Below are 20,485 nucleotides of genomic sequence, written 5' to 3'. Positions count from 1 at the left end.
ACATGTGCTCCGACCTGAATTCGCTCCAACAGAGGGGCCCTTCTCCCGCGCGGCTCGAGCATGAGAACCGAGAGCTGGAGGGCGCCATCGCCGCCAGGGACGAAGCGGTAGCGGAGGCGACTAGGGACAGGGCCCACTTCCACACCCGACTGGCGATGTTGGAGGCAGTGGACGCGGAGGCGGCTCAGGCGGAGGCGGCGGAGGCAGCGACGGCAGAGGCGGCCAACTCTATGGCCAGGAGAGTCCCGTGGGACACTTCTCTGGCCGACGCCCTCGAACGTCGCAGGCGGCAGGACGAATGTCCAATCGCCGGCGTGTGCGGCGCGCGGAGTGCGTCAAGCGCTCCCGCTTCAACAACGGTGCTGGCCCCGTCGGCGGCCAGTAGTAGGCCGCACGACTGCGAGTAACCCAGGCCGTGGTAAGCTGCGCGACGGTGAGTAGGTACGGCCATCGTAGTTTAGGTTAACTCGACTAACCATCTATGTAAAAATGGTCATTTTGGCCAATCAATAGTAATCAACAAATAGTATGGTTACCTAGTCACTGCCGATCGGACCCGGGCACAACCACCGCGGACACTTTCCGCGACCGTGCAGCGTCCGCGGAGACGCGAACCTGACGCATATTTGAGTCAGGTATGCGTCGCAGCGGACGAACCAACCACTTTGCGTCGCTCCGCTGGAGCAGGATCCAAACACATTTTCGATCGCGACGGATGCAAACGATCGCTCAGAGCATTCATTTACGTTGTTTCCATTGGAGATGCCCTTAGTAGGTCGGAGGCCGCTTACTTGCAACTGATGAGTCATGCGGGTAATTTGGACTCCACATGTTCGGCAACAGGAGGAGAGCACCACAGCTGTACTGCCCCAGCAACAAACGGCTCTCGGCTCATTAGTTGATCAATGGACATGGACTACTGAGACTGTGCATAAAAGTCAGAACAAATAAAATACGGTGGGGAAATACAGCCGTTTGCATGGATGCATGGATACAGGTGACTGCTATTGGTCCAAACTGCAGAAGCATCTAGACCCGAGATCCGAATTGAATATCTGAAATTTAGAAGTTTATGATACTACTCTATAATACCACCCACTATAGAGATAGTATTATAGACAAGTATAATATGCATGATACTAGTATATGATACTATGCACTATGACCAGCCTAAGAGCCTACCTCCCTTCTCTCACCTCCAAATTATCTAAAATATATTATTTAATGTCTTATAATCAGCTGACTGTACTCTATTGTACTTGCTCTTAGGTGACCATAGCCTCTTCTCTATGCGGCTATCTTGGTCCAATATTTCTAGGATAGAAATCTCTTCATTTTCTTCCGAGAAGGACGCAGAAGGACTACTTCATGTTTTGTCTTCCTTACCACTCCTCCGTTCAGATTAAATCGATGCCGAGAGTGCATAGGGAGTAGCTTGTGTAGGTACAGTTGCCGCGTCGATTAAAGACGACCAGAGGGAGTACTACCTCTCGCTCAATATCGCCACTGCGTGCCGGTATAGCCCCTTTGTGTTTAGAAGTTTCAAACAAGCATAATAGAATATACAGAGAGATGCAATTGACAAAAACAAGCATACACTACACTGGCACTCTGGCAGTGTATAAACATGGTGTACAAAGCAAACTCTCGATGGTTTCTCCTCAAAGGGAGAGAAGGGAACAACTAAACACCGATACAATGCCTGCCGGCCACGGAGAGCTGGTTCGAGTACTCATCTCCTGTCGATCTCTGACGGGGAGATACATGAGAGAGCTTTTATTCGGTATAAATAATATAGTAGGTGTAAACGTGTGTGACGCCGGTTCGGAGTAATGGATGGATCAGTTGATGCTGTTACAGTTGACGGAGGTGCTGATGGCGTAGGGGATGCTGACGCCGCACTTGGACGGGATGCTGGCGGCGTTACCGGCCTTGATCCCGCTAATGCCGCTGACCAATTTCTTGAGGCAGTTGCAGGCGGCACGCTTGTCGGCGGTGCTCTTGGCGGAGTTGGCGAGGCTCTTGACGCCGCTGCAGCAGCCCGCGGACGGGGAGGCGCCGCCTTTAGCGTAGGCCATGCAGGGGCTCAAGGCAGAGCTCACCTGACCACAGGAGATGGCGGCGTTGGCGGCGTAAGGCGCCGAGAGGAGCATCGCCGCCACAATGGCGACCACCACGATCTGGGCTGCTGCAGCACGGGCCATCTCTTACCTCGAGCTAGTGGTGAGCTGGGTGTGGCTGTAGATGAGATATCTAGATTTGCTAGATGGAGCAAGTGATGGTGGGTGAGGAGGATACGAGGGGACGCAGGGGCTTAAATAGGGGTTCTGATTTCTGAAGAAGAAAAGATGCACTTCAGCATCGTCGGTGGCAAGATCAATCAGTTGGATGGGGTTAATTACGGAGTACTTCGATTTGGAAGGTTGTTGGACGTTGGGAGCTGAGGCATGGATCTATCTAGCTACGCTTACTTAGTTGAACTGGCCAAAAGTAAAAAAAAAAAAAAATCATACTATGCGAAAACCCCTTTCACGGCCCTAAGAGTCTCGAAAGTGTGGAAAATATAGAACTCTAAATCTTCTTTTGTTTAATTGCAATGACCCTCCACTAGCCTTGTTCTAGCAGTGTAGAGGTAATTTGAGAGAGTACATGGTAATAAGATTTCTTATTCGGGCAACCACTGGAAGCTTTGATTATTCAGTAAGGGGAAAAATAATTGATCCAGCTTATATGGGAAGCTGACCAGATCGAAGCCTTAGAGTCGCGTCCCCCAAAGCGTCCCCAAAGCTATTTGGGGCGCCGGACAAAAAAACCGTTCCAGCCGCGTTCCTCAAAGACGAATTTTGTCCGGCACGGTCCGATACGGTGTCCGGCGCCCCGAGCCCGTCCCCGTCTCACAGGGGGCGCACCGGGCACACCGGACACAACGAAAAGCGAGGCGAAGCGACGTGGGCCTGACGCATCAGCGACTCATTCATGTTTGGACCTAACTGTCGCCTACCTAGCGGCGGAAGTTATTCGCGCGCAGTGACACACGACGGCATCTTTGCCTTAATGGCGACGGCGGGGCAGGCGAGACATCTCGTCGGTGCTGCCGAGCCTCCACGCGTCGCCGGCGTTCGCACGCCACCGCCCGTTCCCGCGCTTTCTTCCCGCCTCTTCCCGCCTCTTCTCGCCTCTTCCTGCGCTTTCTTCCCGACGCCGACGTCTATAAAAGGCCCTCCCGGCTCAATGGCAGCCACCACAGCCGCCGACACCCCTTTCTCCACCACAAACACAATCGTCATCGCTCCACCACCGTCTCCTCCACCACCAATGCACAATGATGAGCCGCCCCGGCGATGGCCAGTTCCCTCCACCGTCGTCTCCTCCAGCACCACCTCCACCACCGGACTCGCAGTTCGGCATCGACGTCGCCGCCCGGGAAGAGCGGCGGCGGCGAGGGATGGAGAACTGGCGTGCACATCATCGGCAGCAGCGGGAGGCACTCGAGCAGCAGGCCCGCCAGCAGCGTGAGGCGGTGCACGCGGCGGATGTAGAGGCATTCAACGCCCCTGGACCCGCAGCTGACGAGGCCGCGGCGGCAGCAGTGTGGCACGAGGAGGCGCTGGCGGACACCGTTGCGGCGTTCGACGCCTCGACGGCAGAAGAGGCGCGGTGGCACCGGACGGAGGAGATGAGCCGGCGGTGGGTTGATGAGCGCCGCCGCCAGTGCGAGGAGCGGGAGGTGCTGTACCGTGAACGGCGGGAGGCGATCGAGCGCCGGCGGAAGGAGTCGATCGAGCGCCAGCAGCTGCTTGCGGCGGAGGAGCGTCAGCAGCGGGAGGCGGCGTTGGCGGCTATCTAGGGGAGGCGGGCAGACGAGTTGGCGGCGGAGGCTGACGCATTGGCGGCGGCGATGATGGAGGCGCCAACGGATATGGAGGAGGAGGAGGCCGAGGCGGAGGAGGAGGAGACCGAGGTGGAGGAGGAAGACGACGACGCATTCGAGTGGTCCGACGACGACGGGCCGCACCTGGACGAGACGGCCGATCAGCAATGCGCGCTCGTCGAGTCCTTCGAGTCGGAGAAGAAGCTCCAGGACGACGCTCGTGCCCGCGAAGAGGCGCAGATTCGTCGCGCCGTCGAGCTCTCCCTCCAGGCGGCGCAGCAGGGGAGGGCGGACGTCGACGCGTTGCTAGAGCAGCGGCGTCTGGCCACCGCCCTACGCACGGAGAGGCTGCGCGCGCAGCAAGAGCTGCGGCGGAGGGGAGGCGACGACGGGGCGGGGCCGTCGAACGCACCGTCGGGATGTCATTAGGCTAGGTTTAGAACTTTAGATGAAATCTAGCCGTTTTCATTCAAACTTTGTAATATATAATCAAATTTGAATGAAAACCTTTATTTTTGTGCACCAATATTCATTTGGGGGCGGCGTTTGAGGGACGCGGCTGGGGAGCGACGTCCTCCAAACGCGGCACGAACAAAAGACGTCCCCCAAACGCTCGATCCGGCGTGTTTTGGGGGACGGTTTGGGAGACGCGACTGGAGATGCTCTTACAACTTTACCTATTAGTACGGAATACAAGATGAAAACCAACACGGCAAGCTCAAGAAGCCAACCTAAACATGGCCCCGGAGCCCAACATTCGTGGTCAGATTGCCTCAAGATCCCCTAAGGCTGATCATAGTGGGGAGTAACTTAGACTAGTAACATATGCTATGTTACTAGTCTAAGTTATTACCTTCATACTACCTCCGTTTCAAAGAATAAGGCGCACGCATATTCCAAGACAAACTTTGACCATAAAAATTAAGCAAAAAAATCTTGATTCTATTATATGTAACTAGGACATTTGCCCGTGCGTTGCTGCGGAATTAAAATAAATTAAACATATCCATCAAACAATCTTAGACAAATGTTTCTATTTATATCACGAAAAATACCAATTATTTTTCCCTAGTCTTTCATTGTTGGCATCTTGTTGAAACTTCAGCAAATCAAAGTCACATTTTTTTTTCACTGGCGTCTACCTTATTCCATTTCCTAGAATTACCCCGCGTGCAGTCTAGCTCTGGGACCTACATCAACCCCCCGCCACATACACGACGTGATGGCGTCGACACAAAGCCAACCAGCAGGAGGTCAAAACCCGCGACGCAACACGCACAACAAGTCAACGGTGGCGGTCTTGGAAGGCTAGAATACATACTAATACAAATATCCTACTCCAGGTATACTGAAGGCGGCTCGTCTGGGTATGTCTCATGGCATGCGGCACACCGTCAGGTAAATCATTGAGGTGATCGATTGAACTGACAAATTCATGAATCCATATCCATTGTTTGTTGGAAGAACAGGGCTGTATTTAAGCATTGACAACTTCTGCCATGTGTCATTGCAGATGTTAGCACGGTATAAGACGTGATTACCTAGTTTAATTGTTTCTCCAGCCGATGATATGTGTACATAACCAATCATAGTTGATTGGTCCCATATTGGCTTCTTGTATTTCATCCTAAACGACGCAGCGTCGAGAGGTTGATGATACCATGCCTGCGATGGTTGTTAGACAAAGCTTGTTGTCGGCGCCGGCGAGAACGCGAGGATAAATGATTTTGCCACGTATCTTTAGACTGAATCCACATATTTGGTTTAAGCCAAGAAAATCAATCAGGAGCTGAAACCGTGTATGTTTGCATCTTGCCAGAAAACAATCAGACGTGTTTTGCAACATCAATCTGGCTACGATCCATGGCTTTTTTGTGGGTGTGTATCCATGTACTTGTCTAAACACGACCTGAAAATAAATCATGGTGCATACCCGTATGTTCCTTTACTCATACATCCTCATCTTGCCTTGATGAACCATCAACCCGCGAGACTCGGTCACTCAGTGTGGTGACCCTGCATACCATTGCATGTTGTAGTATGCCAGTCGTTGATATAACATTTACGAAGTACCAGTCCGCAAATATTACATCCCTCAGAGTAGTACAACAGAACATAGCAGGGTCCATAACTCATTCACTTATTATTACAAGCATCAAACATATATTGTCTCGGAGCTCCTCTTGGGTCCTAAGAGGAATACTCCTGGGTTCGAGGCGAACCCACCTAAACTTACAATATAGAAGTTTCACTAGGTTATACATTTATTACCTCGAGCAGCTAAATACTAAGAGTTCCCACTGCTCGGCTACTACTGCTACTCAGTGCTTCTAGGCTTGTTCTCCTCCGGAAGCCTCCCCAGTTCCGTAGACTACGAGGTAGTCTACGCCTTCAATACCTCCCGAGAGGTCTGGTTCTTCATAGCCGATGATCTCGGCTCCTTCATGGTTGTCGTAGTCCTCCTCCAGACGATTCAGACAATCTAAGCAAGGGATTTAAGAGTGGGATGAGTACGAGCGTACTCAACAAGTTCATTATAGATAAGAGGTGTTTAATGCACTAGCTACGATATTAGACCAGAAAGTCTAATACCAATGAAGGTTTTGATAAACATTTCTTCAAAAGGTTGCTTTTATTTCAAAGAGCTATGTCCGTCAGCCTTCACCGGTTTACTAGAACTTCATGGAGCTCCTTTCCGGCCGCGTTCGTAGTTCCATATCCCGGAACAGGGAGTGACAAGTCACGGTTCTTTAGACTCTGCAGAGGTGTGTTGCTTTACCCATAAGAGATCTTAACCTTGATGCCAACCGGGCAGCTTTCCCGTCCACACTTCCTTCGGTGTGAGGCCCGGTATAAGGTCTAGCCAATCATGTTCCTCCGCTACCTCGAATACCCACCCTTTGTTGCATGCCCCGACCCTGGGTCCACGCCGGTCCCATTATTCCTGTAGATTTCAAGGTGGACCCCGACCACGACGATAGTGCTGGGCTCTACCATACACTCCTACGCCGGTAGCTGCAACCCATCATAGACCGCAATACCGTGGGGACTTAGGACTCCCCAGCCTCACCGCTTGCTCCTTCGGGCGACAAGTGTACTACGGACTATGCCGTGGGGACTTAGGACTCCCCAGCCTCACCGCTTGCCCCCTTGGATTACAAAAGTGTACTACGGTAAAGCGCATCCGTTGATGAACGAGAGGTGGAAACACTTTTGACTACTCCGTCCCACTCCGGATCTTATGGTTAACACGGGTATTACGACACAAGAATCACTGGCGACATTTGTTGTTTAATTGTAGCGACCCCGGATCTGGTAGGATCCAAAGTCCCTGTGATTAAACATGCTAGTCCCTGGATCATTAGCTAGCACTCACAGTCGATGAATTATCATGTAAAACACAAGTCTTTATTACACGATTCGAATAATCCAGAGTATAAATATTTACAACTTGCATAGCCAAAGGCTAGCTCAATACAACGGAAAACGAAAATAACATCTTGGAGTCCCATCAGTGCCACAGGCTCGTTGAGTGTAGACTCGCGACCTACGCATTCTCACAAGTCGTCGAATAACCTGCAACATGAAAGGTTGCAGCCACGAGAGTGGTCAATACTTTGAATGTATGGCAAATTACACCGAGAAGGGAAAAATTGACTACATCTACATGCAAGGCAAACAAGAGGAGGCTTGAGTTTTATTTGCGTAAAGCCAATTTTTACTTAGTAAAGAGAGAAAATCTTTTACCCTACTTTGCAAAATTTTGATAAATAAAATTGGCCGAGTGGAGCACATGGATATTACACACCAAGTGTCCAAATCAACCTAACACTTGGATATGACGCACCAAGTCCCAAACACTTGGATATTACACACCAAGTCCCGAGCACTTGGATATTACGCACCAAGGCCCCAAAACCCACCTATGAACGATATTACACACGCCATAGGGTTTTGAAAACTTCTTTGAAAAGAGAGAGAAATCATTCAGAGGCTCCATCCTTCAGATGCTCAAATTTGTCCTTTTACCGTGGACACGGCTGATCGATCAGGTTAACACTCTCGAGAGGTTGCGCTCTTTACCCACAATTCACAACCAAGCCTTTTTGCCAAAATTCTTCATCTTCATTAAGGCCAGGACGAGGTCACGACGAAACTTTTCCTTAGTAGCCCCTCCACCTTCCGGATCCGCCCGTGCCCAAAATTCCTCCCAATGGCGGTACCCAGGCGAGGTTTCCCACTAAGTACTTAGCCAAGACGGAGCCCATATTGTATTGTGGTTGCACTGGAAGCTTCTGACATCCGGAACGTGGCGGACTTCTTTGATCCTCGGGCGGCAGTCCTCCACCAATCTCCACACTCGTTGTCCCGTCAAAACCATTCCGCCCAGAAGAAAACTTAATTTTATTTTGAAGGAGGATTTTGGGAGAAAAGTTGCGCTCATAAACAGAGCTCAAGTACTTAGAAAATTTTCTTGTTTCGAACCCCTTTTGATATTTACGTAGCATAAGCATAGCACTTAGAAAAAATTTAGGGATTCATATGGCCATCATATCAAGTGGAAATATTTCTAAGTAATATTTCTACTCATGGCAATCTACAAAATAGCACGCGAACTTGTAAAATATTTACCAAGAAATCTACCAAAACATCCTACACATGCATACTATTCATTTGAAGGAAAAGAGACATGCATAGAAAACTTGGGACAAAAATTTGAACAAAGGTGTAACTTGCCTTAGTAATATTTGATGATGATTTCTTCTTTGTGAACTTTCTCGCGCACTCCGAATAAATCTAACGCATAGAAAAATTACACGCAATAAACAATCATTGCAAATAAAGAGCCAAATAAAACACAATCATGTAAAACAAAGATAAATACAAAATAATATTAAATTAGATATTTATTTCGTGCTACAGTAGTTATGTTTGTTCCAAATATTAGATATGGTCATAAGGATCAATTTGCAAAAGGAATTAATTTAATATAAGATTTTTATAACTCCAAATTTGTTCAAATTAAGGTTAGGACTTTCAAAATTCAAGCAGGCATATTAATTATTCATAAATTTAAAATTCCAACATCAAAGTGTACATATTAAAATTATGAAACTAACGCAAAAAGAATCGACTAAAACGGAATTGCGATTATTTAATTATGAATTTTCAAAGCTTTGGCGTTTTCACGATTTAGAACTCATCGCGGCGAACGTGCTCCGTTGGATCCGATTTGACGACTCCTGCTGCTCCTGCCTTGGAAATCTTCAGCCTTTAGTTGACGTCATGGCGGCCACGGCGCTGATGGTTGCGCGATGCGGTTCGGCCAACTTGATTTGGTAAAAAGAAAAACTAATGTAGGAGATTTAAGCTAACGAAACTCTCATAGATTTAAAGCCAAAACGATATTCAAATTAAAATTTAAACTTGCAGATTCAAACAAATCTATAATTTGAAAAATTAGTACCAATGAATAGGGAACTTAATTACAAAACCAACGCAAAAAGAATTAATTAAATCGGAGCTCTAGATATATAGATATAAAATTTTAAAGTTTTGATCTGAGAGGCAGCTAGCTCTGCTAGAACTGATCGATTGGATCATCGCACTGAAAAAAGTAAACGTGCCAGAACTGCTCGTACCGGTTCAGTGTTATTATACAGTACATCCTACGATGGGATCGTGGTGTTACCAGTGGTGGTGGTGGACGACGGAGGCGGACGGGGTGATCGGGCGTGGATGGCGACGTTGATGTGGTGACCTCCGGGCTCTACCAGGGTGACGACGATCGCTGCTTCTTTCCGTCCTTGTCAGCGATCCTCCTCGTTCCGAACTGTGTCTATCTCCGGCCAGGAGCGACAAAGTCCGGCGAAAGTCCGGCGGCCTTGTCTGCATGTTCTCGTGGTTCTGCGGAAGGGAAAAGAAATTAGGAGGATATGGTCGATCGATTCATGAAGCTCAGAGAGAAAAGCGGAGGTCGGGAGGTCCTGGAACCTCGACTTCAAGTTCCAAGCGGCGGAACTTCGGCGAGATCGGAATCGAGTTCCCGGTGATGTAGGATTTGGGATTTTTGCGAAAAAAGAGAGGGGAAGATGCGGGAGTTTATATGGAGGAGTTTTCGTGGAGTAGGGGTCAAGGATTTGAACGAATTCGTCGCGAAATCGCTGGGATTCTGGCTCGATTCGGAGTCCCTGTACGTTACGAACTAGTAACCAGAGGAGGAAGATGACCTGTGGGGCTGGGTTGTCAAGGGAAAAAAAAAACGCAAGAGACCAGCTGACTTAGAACTTCTGGCCTGGTCGCGTGTGTCGCAGATGCCGAACTGGGCTAGTGTGTTTGGTTGGCCTGGTTCGGTTGTTCTCTTTTTTTTTTCCTTTGTTTTATTTCTCTATGTTTCAAATTTGTTTAATTACAAATTAAAAGTAGAAAAATTTGTAGAATTAAAAACAGTTTAATTAGGCCTACTGAACACTATTCCAGTCCAAAACATAATTTTCAAAAATCATTTCATGCCTTTTGGCCATTAGAGCTATTTAGGCAATATTTCCAAAAATATATTTTAGGATTTAATTTAATACATCAATCTATTAATTCAAACAAACGCAATCATATACAAAATAAAATAAATTACTTTTAAATGAGATTTAAAATATAAAGTAAATCCAACATTAATCATGATGAAGTCATATTATCATCTCTCTTAAAATAGGCGGTAGAAATATTTAGAAGAATCCACAAATTCAAAAATAGAAGATTTAAAAGTCAATCAGGACATTAGCATAGTAATCCTCCATTATTGGGAAAGTCATTTTATTCCCTCTCATTAACAATTCAAGTATGGTTGGATGAAGATTTTATATGTCACTAAAATTCAACAACTTGGATAGTCATGTTAATCCACTCATATAAACAAAAGTAACATAAAGCAAGGTTGGGAAATTCAAACAAGTTTTCAAAATTTTCTTTTTCATTCAAAAATTCCAATCAAAGTCAAACAATTCAATAAACTTAATTTGTTAATTTTAACATTCCAAAATTAGGAAAATTTTGGGATGTTACAGACTACCACCCTTAAAAGGAATCTCGCCCTCGAGATTCGAGAAGGCTCGAAAGAAAGAAAGAAAGGTTTAGGATAGACTAGGTTGCTACCACCCTTAAAAGGAGTATTCATTGGTGTTGCGAAAATTCTATGGTTTTACTCTGTAGTCTCATCCTATGTTGGTAGCTCTTATCTTTTTGGCTTCTTCAAAGCTCCCTTGATATGACGATTGCTTCTTGTTGGACTTCAAAGGCTTTCTTCTTAGAACTCCATGTTGAGTGCCCTTCTCTAAATTTTAAATAGCATAGAAGATCAGTTTCTTTGTGTCTGTTGTTTTGTAGTCCTTCTCCATTTTGGCCTCAAAGGGTTTAAGATAGGGAAGAATAGACTTAGAAGAGAGAAAGATACATAGATACCCCAATAAAAAACTTTTTTGGATAAAAGTTTTATTCGTTGTTGTCAACAAAACCATAAAACAAACATACCGTAAATCATCGCATCTAACGATTGTAGCGTAGTATATCAAGTTTTGGTTCCTAATAGATCACTTAGAATCTTCAAGATCTTCAGAGACTTTGAAAGTCTTAATACTCTTCATTATCCTTCAAGATCTTCGTAGTCTTCGACACTTGTAGCTTCAATTTTTGAAACATCTTTAATGAACATTCAACTTTGAAACGCCTTTGGTGAAGACCTTGTAGTATTGATGTAGTGTTGATGCTTCATAAATGTCGTCTTGAGAAGTCTTTTGGTGAAATGGGTAATGGTCAACTAAGATATTGAAAAGATAAGAGAATATAAAACATTTCAAACTTTTAAGACATAAGATAAGAAATAATAGAGTATTTTATAAATTACTTAGAAATTATTAGTTCTAAGGTTTTCCAAGGCTAAGGTCACGCTCTACAGTCAACATGTGCTCTGATACCATCTGTAGCGACCCCGGATCTGGTAGGATCCAAAGTCCCTGTGATTAAACATGCTAGTCCCTGGATCATTAGCTAGCACTCACAGTCGATGAATTATCATGTAAAACACAAGTCTTTATTACACGATTCGAATAATCCAGAGTATAAATATTTACAACTTGCATAGCCAAAGGCTAGCTCAATACAACGGAAAACGAAAATAACATCTTGGAGTCCCATCAGTGCCACAGGCTCGTTGAGTGTAGACTCGCGACCTACGCATTCTCACAAGTCGTCGAATAACCCGCAACATGAAAGGTTGCAGCCACGAGAGTGGTCAATACTTTGAATGTATGGCAAATTACACCGAGAAGGGAAAAATTGACTACATCTACATGCAAGGCAAACAAGAGGAGGCTTGAGTTTTATTTGCGTAAAGCCAATTTTTACTTAGTAAAGAGAGAAAATCTTTTACCCTACTTTGCAAAATTTTGATAAATAAAATTGGCCGAGTGGAGCACATGGATATTACACACCAAGTGTCCAAATCAACCTAACACTTGGATATGACGCACCAAGTCCCAAACACTTGGATATTACACACCAAGTCCCGAGCACTTGGATATTACGCACCAAGGCCCCAAAACCCACCTATGAACGATATTACACACGCCATAGGGTTTTGAAAACTTCTTTGAAAAGAGAGAGGAAATCATTCAGAGGCTCCATCCTTCAGATGCTCAAATTTGTCCTTTTACCGTGGACACGGCTGATCGATCGAGTTAACACTCTCGAGAGGTTGCGCTCTTTACCCACAATTCACAACCAAGCCTTTTTGCCAAAATTCTTCATCTTCATTAAGGCCGGGACGAGGTCACGACGAAACTTTTCCTTAGTAGCCCCTCCACCTTCCGGATCCGCCCGTGCCCAAAATTCCTCCCAATGGCGGTACCCAGTGCGAGGTTTCCCACTAAGTACTTAGCCAAGACAGAGCCCATATTGTATTGTGGTTGCACTCGGAAGCTTCGACATCCGGAACGTGGCGTACTTCTTTGATCCCGGGCGGCAGTCCTCCACCAATCTCCACACTCGTTGTCCCGTCAAAACCATTCCGCCCGAAGAAAACTTAATTTTATTTTGAAGGAGGATTTTGGGAGAAAAGTTGCGCTCATAAACAGAGCTCAAGTACTTAGAAAATTTTCTTGTTTCGAACCCCTTTTGATATTTACGTAGCATAAGCATAGCACTTAGAAAAAATTTAGGGATTCCTATGGCCATCATATCAAGTGGAAATATTTCTAAGTAATATTTCTACTCATGGCAATCTACAAAATAGCACGCGAACTTGTAAAATATTTACCAAGAAATCTACCAAAACATCCTACACATGCATACTATTCATTTGAAGGAAAAGAGACATGCATAGAAAACTTGGGACAAAAATTTGAACAAAGGTGTAACTTGCCTTAGTAATATTTGATGATGATTTCTTCTTTGTGAACTTTCTCGCGCACTCCGAATAAATCTAACGCATAGAAAAATTACACGCAATAAACAATCATTGCAAATAAAGAGCCAAATAAAACACAATCATGTAAAACAAAGATAAATACAAAATAATATTAAATTAGATATTTATTTCGTGCTACAGTAGTTATGTTTGTTCCAAATATTAGATATGGTCATAAGGATCAATTTGCAAAAGGAATTAATTTAATATAAGATTTTTATAACTCCAAATTTGTTCAAATTAAGGTTAGGACTTTCAAAATTCAAGCAGGCATATTAATTATTCATAAATTTAAAATTCCAACATCAAAGTGTACATATTAAAATTATGAAACTAACGCAAAAAGAATCGACTAAAACGGAATTGCGATTATTTAATTATGAATTTTCAAAGCTTTGGCGTTTTCACGATTTAGAACTCATCGCGGCGAACGTGCTCCGTTGGATCCGATTTGACGACTCCTGCTGCTCCTGCCTTGGAAATCTTCAGCCTTTAGTTGACGTCATGGCGGCCACGGCGCTGATGGTTGCGCGATGCGGTTCGGCCAACTTGATTTGGTAAAAAGAAAAACTAATGTAGGAGATTTAAGCTAACGAAACTCTCATAGATTTAAAGCCAAAACGATATTCAAATTAAAATTTAAACTTGCAGATTCAAACAAATCTATAATTTGAAAAATTAGTACCAATGAATAGGGAACTTAATTACAAAACCAACGCAAAAAGAATTAATTAAATCGGAGCTCTAGATATATAGATATAAAATTTTAAAGTTTTGATCTGAGAGGCAGCTAGCTCTGCTAGAACTGATCGATTGGATCATCGCACTGAAAAAAGTAAACGTGCCAGAACTGCTCGTACCGGTTCAGTGTTATTATACAGTACATCCTACGATGGGATCGTGGTGTTACCAGTGGTGGTGGTGGACGACGGAGGCGGACGGGGTGATCGGGCGTGGATGGCGACGTTGATGTGGTGACCTCCGGGCTCTACCAGGGTGACGACGATCGCTGCTTCTTTCCGTCCTTGTCAGCGATCCTCCTCGTTCCGAACTGTGTCTATCTCCGGCCAGGAGCGACAAAGTCCGGCGAAAGTCCGGCGGCCTTGTCTGCATGTTCTCGTGGTTCTGCGGAAGGGAAAAGAAATTAGGAGGATATGGTCGATCGATTCATGAAGCTCAGAGAGAAAAGCGGAGGTCGGGAGGTCCTGGAACCTCGACTTCAAGTTCCAAGCGGCGGAACTTCGGCGAGATCGGAATCGAGTTCCCGGTGATGTAGGATTTGGGATTTTTGCGAAAAAGAGAGGGGAAGATGCGGGAGTTTATATGGAGGAGTTTTCGTGGAGTAGGGGTCAAGGATTTGAACGAATTCGTCGCGAAATCGCTGGGATTCTGGCTCGGTTCGGAGTCCCTGTACATTACGAACTAGTAACCAGAGGAGGAAGATGATCTGTGGGGCTGGGTTGTCAGAAAAAAAAACGCAAGAGACCAAATGACTTAGGACTTCTGGCCCGGTCGCGTGTGTCGCAGATGCCGAACTGGGCTAGTGTGTTTGGTTGGCCTGGTTCGGTTGTTCTCCTTTTTTTTTTCCTTTGTTTTATTTCTCTATGTTTCAAATTTGTTTAATTACAAATTAAAAGTAGAAAAATTTGTAGAATTAAAAACAGTTTAATTAGGCCTACTGAACACTATTCCAGTCCAAAACATAATTTTCAAAAATCATTTCATGCCTTTTGGCCATTAGAGCTATTTAGGCAATATTTCCAAAAATATATTTTAGGATTTAATTTAATACATCAATCTATTAATTCAAACAAACGCAATCATATACAAAATAAAATAAATTACTTTTAAATGAGATTTAAAATATAAAGTAAATCCAACATTAATCATGATGAAGTCATATTATCATCTCTCTTAAAATAGGCGGTAGAAATATTTAGAAGAATCCACAAATTCAAATATAGAAGATTTAAAAGTCAATCAGGACATTAGCATAGTAATCCTCCATTATTGGGAAAGTCATTTTATTCCCTCTCATTAACAATTCAAGTATGGTTGGATGAAGATTTTATATGTCACTAAAATTCAACAACTTGGATAGTCATGTTAATCCACTCATATAAACAAAAGTAACATAAAGCAAGGTTGGGAAATTCAAACAAGTTTTCAAAATTTTCTTTTTCATTCAAAAATTTCAATCAAAGTCAAACAATTCAATAAACTTAATTTGTTAATTTTAACATTCCAAAATTAATCAGGAGCTGAAACCGTGTATGTTTGCATCTTGCCAGAAAACAATCAGACGTGTTTTGCAACATCAATCTGGCTACGATCCATGGCTTTTTTGTGGGTGTGTATCCATGTACTTGTCTAAACACGACCTGAAAATAAATCATGGTGCATACCCGTATGTTCCTTTACTCATACATCCTCATCTTGCCTTGATGAACCATCAACCCGCGAGACTCGGTCACTCAGTGTGGTGACCCCGCATACCACTCGCATGTTGTAGTATGCTGGCCGTTGATATAACATTTACGAAGTACCAGTCCGCAAATATTACATCCCTCAGAGTAGTACAACAGAACATAGCAGGGTCCATAACTCATTCACTTATTATTACAAGCATCAAACATATATTGTCTCGGAGCTCCTCTTGGGTCCTAAGAGGAATACTCCTGGGTTCGAGGCGAACCCACCTAAACTTACAATATAGAAGTTTCACTAGGTTATACATTTATTACCTCGAGCAGCTAAATACTAAGAGTTCCCACTCGCTCGGCTACTACCGCTACTCGGTGCTTCTAGGCTTGTTCTCCTCCGGAAGCCTCCCAGTTCCGTAGACTACGAGGTAGTCTACGCCTTCAATACCTCCCGAGAGGTCCGGTTCTTCATAGCCGATGATCTCGGCTCCTTCATGGTTGTCGTAGTCCTCCTCCGGACGATTCGGACAATCTAAGCAAGGGATTTAAGAGTGGGATGAGTACGAGCGTACTCAACAAGTTCATTATAGATAAGAGGTGTTTAATGCACTAGCTACGATATTAGACCAGAAAGTCTAATACCAATGAAGGTTTTGATAAACATTTCTTCAAAAGGTTGCTTTTATTTCAAAGAGCTATGTCCGTCAGCCTTCACCGGTTTACTAGAACTTCATGGAGCTCCTTTCCGGCCGCGTTCGTAGTTCCATATCCCGGAACAGTGGAGTGACAAGTCACGGTTCTTTAGACTCGCAGAGGTGTGTTGCTTTACCCATAAGAGATCTTAACCTTGATGCCAACCGGGCAGCTTTCCCGTCCACACTTCCTTCGGTGTGAGGCCCGGTATAAGGTCTAGCCAATCATGTTCCTCCGCTACCTCGAATACCCACCCTTTGTTGCATGCCCCGACCCTGGGTCCACGCCGGTCCCATTATTCCCGTAGATTTCAAGGTGGACCCCGACCACGACGATAGTGCCGGGCTCTACCATACACTCCTACGCCGGTAGCTGCAACCCATCATAGACCGCAATACCGTGGGGACTTAGGACTCCCCACCTCACCGCTTGCTCCTTCGGGCGACAAGTGTACTACGGACTATGCCGTGGGGACTTAGGACTCCCTGACCTCACCGCTTGCCCCCTTGGATTACAAAAGTGTACTACGGTAAAGCGCATCCGTTGATGAACGAGAGGTGGAAACACTTTTGACTACTCCGTCCCACTCCGGATCTTATGGTTAACACGGGTATTACGACACAAGAATCACCGGCGACATTTGTTGTTTAATCCTAGATGGATATAAACCCTTGCAATGGAACCTCCACCATATCAACACAATCCATGGTTCCATTGCCAACCACATAGTCATATTCATAGTTACGAAAGTAGTGGTTTTGGTTTTTATGCAATAGTGATAATCATAGTACTTTGCAAGTAATTTGATAAAGATACTCAAATGACATGAGCAAGCGATGAACTTGCCTGAACACTGCAAAGTTCTGCAGCTTGGAAGGTGTGGACTGACCCTTGTCCTCTGTTTCGAAAAATAGCATCATTGTCCGATAAGGGCAATGGTTAAAGAAGCAATTATGCATGATTCCTGTTTTAGGGTTTGTTCCCCCTTCCGATGACATTATTATTTTATGTAAGAGATTGATACTAAGATTGATTTGGAGATACTCGTTTAAAGGAAATTACAACCTTGGAATGTTGTCAAGGTGTTTTTAAAGTCCAATTGCATTAATGGACTTATTTTCTTTATTGAAAATAATAAGTGTGATTTAAATCATTATTTAAATCATCAAATTAGGACTTATTCTTAATTGTCTTAAAAAATTCTCTTTGATATTTTATTTAAATAGAGAATTTTATGCTGATTAGTTTTCATATTTTTAATTATTTTTTTAGAGCTATTAAACTTTTACTATTGATTTTCAAAGTTTTTGGTTTTAATGGATTTATGAAAAGACCAAATTGCCCTTTGGGCCCCACCTCGTCGGTGGCCCCAACGGGTTAGGTTGGCCGACCCACCCGGTCCGGCCCAACCCACTCACTCTCTCCCTCTCCCTCGCGCGCGACCGAACCCTAACCCTAACGAGCCTCGGCGACTCTCGTCGCCGCCGTCTTCCCCGATTTGTTCCGGCCCGCTCCGGCTGCCGCCGCCGGCGAGATCGTGGATCCGATCCGCCGCTCGACGGCGAACACGGTGGTCCGCGCCGATTCGGTCTTCGTCCTCGTCATCGCGCGTCCTCATCTCGCCTGCGACCCTGGCCGTGGCGATTCATGGCGCTTCGTCGCCCGCTGTCGATCCAGGCGCCGTGGCGGTGCTGGAGCGCCCCCCTGCTCGGCGACGCCGGGCCAGGCGCGGCTTGGCGCCGCCGTGGTGGCCTGTGCCTCCATGGCACGCCGGTGCTCTGCTCCAGGTACACGCCCTATTGCTCTCCTCCTCTCTCTCTCTGTCTTGCCTGCTCTTCATCTTCATCCTCTAGCTTTGGCCGTGGCTGCTCCACCTCATGGAGGTGACTGCCATGCTGGTGCTCTGTTGCACCAATCGAGCTAGACATGCTGCTGTGCTACTGCTGCTGCCATGGCCTAGCTCGAGTTCATGTGCTTGTACTGATGCTCATGCTCATGCTAGCTTTACTCCTGTGTTGTGCTTGCTTGCACAAGGCATGTGCTATTGCTGTGTGATGTTCTGCCCTATCTCTGTGCAGGAATTCCTAATCTAATTGGTTGCTATGCCTTCCTTTCTTGCTTAGTTCCCTCTCTGTGACTCTGCTCTTGTTACTAAGCTTGTCAGATATCAAGTGTATTCCTATAGGCTTGCTCATGAGCATCTTGTAATGCTCGTGGACTCGCTTAATGGCTACTCGTCATGCTACAATTAAATCAATTTGATTGCTTAATGGCCCCGGTTGTGGTGATGGTTTAATTATATGTGTGTGCTATCCATGTCTAGCTTGATCCAAGTGGTACATCATGTATTTGATGTGCTTCCGGGTACAATTACAGTTCATCCATTTGTTTATCTCGTGAAGCAATAGTTGATTAACCGTGGCCATTTAATTATCCGGTCCATGCTCTGTTGCTCGGTGATGCTCTAACATGCATCGGCATGCTATAGCGTACTCGATGATCATATGATCATCAGCTGCTAATAAAAGGTGTGGTGCTCCATCCGGTACCTTACCAATGCTTAATTTGAGCTGTGTGTGATTACCAACTAGTGCCGGTGTGTGTAGTGGTTGGCTCAAGCAATTGTCGTTGCTTGCAAGTGATCCCTTGGATCATGTGTAAGTGTTCAAGTTATTGGTGATTTGGGAACTTCATTTATCCGTATAGCTTGTCCTTGTTTATTAGATAAATGAGATGAACTCGCTTGCAGTGATGATTCTTGTAATTAGCTTGATTGAGCTAGAGGGATGCCAACAGTGGTTGGGGACCCTAGCTCTTCTTTGAACCCAATTTGGGTGATGATATTTGTGCTTGGCTTGGTGGTTTGGCTGTTTTAGTGGTTGAGGTGACCCTGGCAGTAATCATATGCTGCCCTAGGGTAGCTCCCCTCTTGTTGGTTTGTTGAGGCTCACTAAATGCTTTCTGGGTGATCCATTTATTGGATTGCCAGTAGCCCTTGATGTTGAAATCAAATAGACAAGGATTTGTCTATGTCTGATGGCCTGACTAGCCGTAGGTGCTAAGTGTGTAGCTAGGCTAGCTTGTGCTTTCATCTCTTGCTGGATTTCTTCAGCTTATGCATTGATTTTCATAGCCGTTGTTCCCATTAGATGATTTACTAGTGGCCTTACTACCTTTGCTTGCACCATATGGCTTAGTAGCCGGATGATGACACAAATTGGGTATCACACCCTTTTGCTTGTGTGTGATTGGTGCATATGCTTATATATGAACAAAACCATCTGGTTTGTTCATGATGATTTGTATACCTCACTCCAGCTCCTAGAATTTGATGTTGGTGTAGAGGATTGCTTCAGCAATGAATTGATGCTTGCCCTGCTCCTACTTGTGAGCTTGTGATCTTGGTTTGATTCTGTGGTGATTTTGGACAGGTTGAACAGCTCTGGCTGTTCTTCCTGTTCTTGCTGTTCTTGGTGTTCTTGGTGGCTTACCCTGCTGTTTGGTCGATGACTGAACTAGGGTTTACTGTGGCAAGGTTTTATATGGTTGGCTCATCTTTCTCTGGTCGACAGCTCCACCCTTCCCTTTGGTGACTCACCGTGTGTGTGTGCCGCATGCACACGGCCATGTGAGCAGGCCGTGTGTGTGTGTGTCCGCCGATGCTCGCACTTGGCTGTGAGAGTGGATCAGCTCGGCAGACTTGATATTGTCCACCATTCCCATTTCTTTCTAACCTGCCAAGTGGCTATGCCACTTGGCATAACTTTTCTTTAGTTGTGATTGTGTGCAGGGATAATTTGATGATCAAGAGGAAGATCAAGATCTTCTTGAGCAAGAATTGCATGATGATCAACAATGTAGTTTAGGACATTTAATTGACTTGTAATTTTCCTATTTCTTTTTTCCTTTTCTTTAATTCTTGTAATGTGTTGTAAATTTATTTATCTATTCTGGATATTGTAATGACATTGTATTATGTGTGTGATTATCAATAAAGCTCAAGTTTTCCTTAATGAGCTTTATGTAATTGTTGTATTACTT

General features: G+C 45.0%; 1 protein-coding gene across 1 annotated transcript; it reads right to left on the bottom strand.

Moving 5' to 3' along the window:
• Positions 1-1,578: 1,578 nt before the first annotated feature.
• Positions 1,579-2,292, bottom strand: LOC124703282 (non-specific lipid-transfer protein 2B-like). The gene has a single exon (XM_047235510.1). It carries the CDS (start codon positions 2,202-2,204, stop codon positions 1,842-1,844), a length of 363 nt encoding a protein of 120 aa, XP_047091466.1. The 5' UTR covers positions 2,205-2,292; the 3' UTR covers positions 1,579-1,841.
• Positions 2,293-20,485: the final 18,193 nt, after the last annotated feature.

This window comes from Lolium rigidum, chromosome 3, assembly GCF_022539505.1.
Source record: "Lolium rigidum isolate FL_2022 chromosome 3, APGP_CSIRO_Lrig_0.1, whole genome shotgun sequence".
In the NCBI taxonomy this organism is placed as follows: Eukaryota; Viridiplantae; Streptophyta; class Magnoliopsida; order Poales; family Poaceae; genus Lolium; species Lolium rigidum.
The sequence above is the reverse complement of the archived record's forward strand: the minus strand, read 5'-3'. Positions and strand labels throughout refer to the sequence as shown.

What these genes read in the sequence shown, in the direction of transcription:
- LOC124703282 (XM_047235510.1), bottom strand. Translation starts at nt 2,204, where the DNA reads ATGGCCCGTGCTGCAGCAGCCCAGATCGTGGTGGTCGCCATTGTGGCG.